Source organism: Orycteropus afer, unplaced genomic scaffold (genome assembly GCF_000298275.1).
Source record: "Orycteropus afer afer isolate SDZICR_OR568_19922 unplaced genomic scaffold, OryAfe1.0 scaffold00134, whole genome shotgun sequence".
Taxonomy (NCBI): Eukaryota; Metazoa; Chordata; class Mammalia; order Tubulidentata; family Orycteropodidae; genus Orycteropus; species Orycteropus afer.
Genome location: NW_006921721.1, coordinates 295,631 through 302,103, shown reverse-complemented (window position 1 = coordinate 302,103; position 6,473 = coordinate 295,631). Strand labels below are relative to the sequence as shown.

The 6,473-nt window shown below is 36.5% G+C and overlaps 1 protein-coding gene across 1 annotated transcript in view; it reads left to right on the top strand.

Moving 5' to 3' along the window:
* SPRYD7 (SPRY domain containing 7) overlaps positions 1 to 6,473 on the top strand; it is a 39,356-nt gene that overhangs the window by 2,586 nt on the left and 30,297 nt on the right. Inside the window, exon 2 of the mRNA XM_007945221.2 lies at positions 5,644 to 5,760. Within this exon, the coding sequence (XP_007943412.1) occupies positions 5,644 to 5,760 (117 nt within the window). The remainder of the gene's footprint in view (positions 1 to 5,643; positions 5,761 to 6,473) is intronic.

Here is a 6,473-nt window from a genome sequence, read left to right as displayed (position 1 = left end):
GTATGTATATGTATGTTTTGGATATAAATATATACATATATATATATATATATGTTTTATATATACATATACATATATATATAACTGCTGGACAGCTGATTTCAACTCATGGCAACCTTATATAAAATAAAAGGAAGCTGCCTGATCCTGTGTCATGTTAACAACTGCCACAATTTTCAAGTCCATCATTGTGGCTGCTGTGCCAGTCTATCTCACCCAGGGTCTCCCTTGCCCTTTTATGACCCTCTCCTTCACCAAACATGATGTCTTCCTCCAGTGATTGATGCCTCCTGGTCACATGTCCAAACCAAGCAAGTCAGACAGTGTTCTTCTGTGATCTATAAGATTGCCATTGGCTAACCTTTGGAAGTAGATTGCCAGGCCTTTTTTCTAGTGCTTGTTAGTCTGGAAGTGCTGCTGAAACCTATCCACTATGGGTGATTCTGCTGGTGTTTAAAATACCAGTGGCACAGCTTCTAGCGTCACAGCAACACACAAGCCACCACGGTACGACAAACTGACAGACAGATTGTGGATATACATAATGTTGTTGTTAGTTGCCACCAAGTTGATTCTGACTCATGGTGGGCTCATGTCTGTAGAGCAGAACTACTTCATAGGGTTTTCAAGGCTGTGACCTTTGGGATACAGATCACCAGGCCTGTCTTCCAAGGCACCTCTTGATTGGTTCAAAGCGCCAGCCTTTCTTCTAGTGTCAGGTGCTTAACCATTTGCTCCACCAGGGACTCCTGGTATATAAAAATATGTATGTTTATGTATATATATTATTACTTATCAATAGCTGTTTTTTTCAGTGAATGTTCAAATCCTATAGTTTCTCTCAGAAAACGTTTCCATTTCATTCATTTGTTCACTCATCTGATACTTTTTGAGTGACTAGGTGGTAACCATTGTTTCTGGCACTGGGAATATGGTAAAGAACAAACATAACATAGCCCCTGCAGTTTATGATCACCTTTAGCTCTTCTTTGTGTATCTACTGCCCAGCTTTTGAATTACTGCTGTCTGCTCTTTAGAACATCCCTTTTCTCTGGCCTCTGTCTTCTCCACAAAGAGCTGGTGAGTTGTATCCATTCTACTATGTTTTTGTTCTCCCAAGCTACCAGCAGGTTTCAGCTGCTAATTGGATGGAGTAAAGTCACTCCCAAATTTTCTACCTGCATGGAATATTTTTCTTAGCTGCTCTTTTAGTGAGTTCTTTAATCACAGAAGGAGCTTGATTTTAGAAGCTGAATAAAATGAGAGGAAAGACTTGTTGAGTTAAAAGAGGGGGTGTACATTTCAGCATGAATGTGTCTTAAGTTGAAAATAACCACATTGAGCAAGTATGCATATTATTAGATAAGTGAAAGGCTGTGCAGGTAATCCCCAGATTGCCAACGAGTTCAGTTCCTAAGTCTGTCTTTAAGTCTAATTTGTATATAAGTCGGAATGGTTAGGTACAGTTTGTATCTAGCATCATTTAGTCACAGGTTTGTCTTCGTGTATAACATACACAGGAATACCACTGCAATAAAATGCATATCACAATAAGAGAGTCACATTAATTTTTTTGGTTGCCCACTGCATATAAAGTTATGTTTACATTATACTGTAGTCTATTAACTGTGGAATAGCATTATGAAAAAGTTTGAAATATTGTGAGAATTACCAAAATGTGACACACAGACATGAAATGAACACATGCTGTTAAAAAAAAATGGTGCTGAACCCTGTGTCATTTGTGCTAAAAAAAAAAAGATGCTGATAGACTTGCTTGACACAGCGTTGCCACAAACCTTCAATTTGTAAAAAACAATATCTGCAAAGTGCAGTAAAGCCAAGGGCAATAAAATGTATGCCTGTACTGTACCTTTCTGTGCATAAAAAAACTAAAACAATACTTCCAGATGTACTAAATCATCTTTAACATAATAATAGAGTACTAATGATAACATTTTAATGCATGTTGTAAAGTAGCACAGTTTGTTATTATGAACCATTCATTGTAGGTACCAGGAGCTCTGGTAGCATAGTGCCTAAGGCACTTGACTGCTAACCAGAAGGCTGGTGGTTCAAACTTCAAACCCACCAGCCATTCCTCGGAAGGAAGGTTGGGCAATCTACTTCCGTAGTGATACTGCCTCGGAAACCCAAGGAGGGGTCACTATGAGTCGGGTCCGACTCGACGGCACATAACAACAACAACAACACCACAACAATTGTATGTACCTAGAATTTTTAACATAATAGGCATTATGGGGTCTGTTCCTAACTGCAATTGTATGCAAGGTAAACAGAAGTTGGACGTTTGTAACCTGGGGATTGGCTATATTAGATAATCTTGAGAATGTGATTGCTCTTTTTTTTTAATTTATTTAAAGAAAATCATCTATGCATTTCATACCCAAATAATGTTGTCTCTTTTGGTGATGCTGTATGACTTAAAACCATCTTGGAATATCTCTTGAAATTTTCCATGGCATAGTTTTTCCAAATATCTTCATTGTTACCATATTATCTTCTACTTTGAATTGTGAATTGATACTTCAGAAATGAATGCCTTCTAAGATAGCTACCTGGTGGTGGGATTCAAATCTGCAATCTTAAGGGGTCTGAATCATTTATGTTCATATTTTTCTTAGTCCACAGTTGCTGCATGTCTCTGTTCATAGTAACAATGAATTAGGAAGTAAAAGGAAAAAAAAAAAGCTATTTTTAAAGGGATGATACTCATTTGGAAATTTTTACTGTTTCTTAAAAGTATGTTGTTGTTGTTGTTATGTGTCATCGAGTTGGACTCAGTCATAGTGACCCCTCCTTGGGTTTCTGAGGCAGTATCACTACCCACTAGCCACTCCTCAGAAGGAAGGTTGGGCAATCAACTTCTGGTTAGCAGTCAAGTGCCTTAGTCACTACACTACCAGAGCTCCTCTCTAGCTATATGGTTCTGATTGTACCCAACTTTGCCTTGACTTTCTAAGCAGTACTGATGATTATTAAAAGTACATAAATCACATAGACAAATGCAGAACAATTTTGTATTTAAAGAGAAATTATATAAGCTTAAAATAATTCCCTAATAAATCACAAACACCTTGGAATGTTCTTTAAATATATTTATACTTCTGTATAAAACATCTTGGTAACTAACAAAATGCTTTGCAGATAAGAAATAATACTGAAATAAGAGAATAATACTAAACTCAGAGTTAGTTCTGTGGTTCCAGTCTGTAGAGTAGGCTATATTGTATTGAGGATTTTATCTTCTCTTAGCACATTAGGATGATATCCAAGATAATAATTTATGTAGCATAGAAATTTGTTGTTAGAAAGTTTTAGTGTATATAGGGGACCACAAAGCATTGCCAGTTAAGAAAAAACACAACTTATTTGCATAATTCTTTGAAATGTATTTCACTTAGGATGCTTTCAGCTGCTAGTAGTGAAAAAGTACAACTCAAAATTGTTTAAACAATGTAGGGAATTTATTGGTTCATGTAACTGAAAAGTAAAAAGCCAGCACTGGCTCCAGGAAAGTCTCAGTGCTGCCAAGGCCCAAGTTTCTTTCCAACTATTTGCTCAATCTTATGCCTTATTGCTGCAGACTGACTTTTGTGATAACTTGCAGCAGCTCCCTGGGCTGTTAGCTTCCTCATTTAGATCCAGCAAGAATGAGAGAGTATCTTGTCCCATCATTCCTTGCAAAAGGCCTGAGACTATTTCTGATAATAGTGGCTTAGGTCTTATAATCATTCTTGATTCGGTTACCATGGCCAAGAGATGTGGAATGCTCTGATTAATTTAACCTAGGTCAAATGCTGTACTCTTGAAGCCAGAGATTGAGTCAGCTTCCTTGGAATTATTTTCATCTCCAGAGAGAAGTCTGTTGAGAATGGGAAAACAGAGGCTACGTGTCCACTACAAAATGCTTAGCATAGCACCTTCATTCATTTCTATGTAAGTTACCTGCTGAGCATCTGCTATTGGCAAGCACTAACTACATGGTCTTTGCCATCAAGGAAGAACTGGGCCTTGGATGCTTATCCAGTTGAAACTACTGGATGTAAATGGTTTATAAAGGTAGTTTCCCAGAATTTTCTGTTTAATATATATAACAGAAAAAAAAAATAGATGCTAATAAATTTTTAATAATCATATATTAGGATCTTAGTTTTACCTTAAGACATGGCATGGCGTCACACTTAAATGAAACAGTTTGGAATTATGATAGGATTGGAAGAGTTTGCATTTCTCTGATGTGTTTGTCCCAAGGAAGTTTTTGTTTAGATATGAATTCAGTAGTGAACTGCCTCCCTGCTGGTACCCTTTTTACTGCGCCCTAAAGTAAGGATCCTGTGCAGTTCTAATATAGCCAGATTGGCTTTGCTTACAGAGTGGTAATAATACTGGCCACAGACTTGGGAGCACATGCCTCAATATTATGGAGTATTTCTTACATGTTCTCTGACGTACATGTTTTCCTAAATCAAGATTTAGCAAAGAATAGGTACTGGGGTCACATTATCAAGAAACAGTGTTCTTTTCAAACATGTCATCTGTCTAAAGTGATTTGAGCAAAACTATAATTTGCCTTGAGTAAAAAATACAGTTAATGATGTTAAAACCTTGCTGTTTACTTATTTGCAATATGATTGACTAAGCTGTCTAAATAAACATTTTTGAGATCTTAAAATGAACATTTTGCAGTGTCAGCTGTTTCAAGAATACAGATACCTGTTGTTTCCCATAGTCTCTACACTGTTCAGTTCAGTATCTTATGCTTAGTAGACATTCAGCTAAATGTAAGTAGATTGTTTTAGTTCACTTGGATTGAACTGAAAATTATACTAGTTTATTGAAATGTCTTTTAAGTGTTTATGTTTTGATTTAAATTAAGAGAGTTATGAAATCATCAAATTAGTTTATCGGCTAAAAATAAAGAGTTAGATAGTCTGTTGTTGTTGTTATGTGCCCTCGAGTCGGACCCAACTCATAGCGACCCCCCCTTGGGTTTCCGAGCAGTGTCACTACAGAAGTAGATTGCCCAACCTTCCTTCTGAGGAGTGGCTGGTGGGTTTGAACCACCAGTCTTCTGGTTAGCAGTTAAGTGCCTTAGGCACTGTACTACCAGAGCTCCTACATAGTCTATCTAGTTCTACCTTAAAAGTATGTTAAACATTTAGTATATTAAAAAAAAAAAAAAAAAAAAAAAACCTCACTGCTGTTGAGTCGGCTCTGACTCATAGTGACCCCTTCTTGGGTTTCTGAGGCGGTATCACTACGCCCAATCTTCCTTCCGAGGAGTGGCTGGTCGGTTTGAACTACCAGCCTTCTGGTTAGCAGTCAAATGCCTTAGGCACTATGCTACTAGAGCTCCTTAAACATTTAGTATAATTCAGAGTAATTTCTTATTTGAAGCTGCCTAATATTCTAGCCACAAATGAATATGAAATATAAATGTTCCCTCAGGGGAAAAAAACAGTGAATTAAATATTTGAGATAATTTATATTTTCTGTATTACAAAGTACATACATTATTCCTATTTTTTGTAGATGAAAAGTTAAAAGTGAAACAAGTTATTTTTTATTGTTCGAAACGAAAATACAAAAACTTTACAAAATGTCTGTGTTTTCATTTAGGAACAGATGTTGTCATTGTGAAAAATGGAAGAAGAATATGTGGGACAGGAGGTTGTTTAGCCAGTGCGCCTTTACATCAAAACAAAAGCTACTTTGAATTCAAAATCCAGTCCACAGGTTGGTACAATGGTATTTTACTGTTAAAAGCCCTAATTGTTCTCAATATGAAGAATAATTTTCAGTATATGAAAAACATTCATGAGAATAAATAAACTCTTACTAGAAGACCTTGGCCATACAACCACTTCTTCTTGTGTGATCTTTGTTAAATTACTTAATTTCCCAAGTAACTGGTGATTACAGGAGCTGCCTTTCCTGCCTGACATGAGCTGTATGTGTGAAAGTATTTTAAAAATGGCCCATACTGGATAAATACCAGACCTAGCACTAGTAATGGGAGCTGGATGTACCATTTCATTGGCCAACACATACAAGGTTCTTTTCATTTTATCTCAGAATAAAATCAGTCTTATGATCCTGAGTTTTTCTCTTAATTCTATTTAAGATACCAGATACCCTGATTCATTGTCTTCTGAAGCAATCATCATATTTAGAATTCTGATAGAAGTATAAAATCCATACTTCTCTTTGAAAATTTGTAGGGTTTCTTCATTCTTACAGCAATTTACTGATTATTGTATAGTTTCATTAACTTGTAGCAGTATTGCATATCAGGTAATTTTTTTAAGACTTTATCGCAAAAAATCTTTTAGTGACATACTGTGTGAGTAATATGGATTGTTGTTGTTGTTGTTAAGTGCCGTCGACTCGTTTCCGACTCATAGTGACCCCATGCACAGCAGAACGAAACACTGCCCGATCCCGCGCCA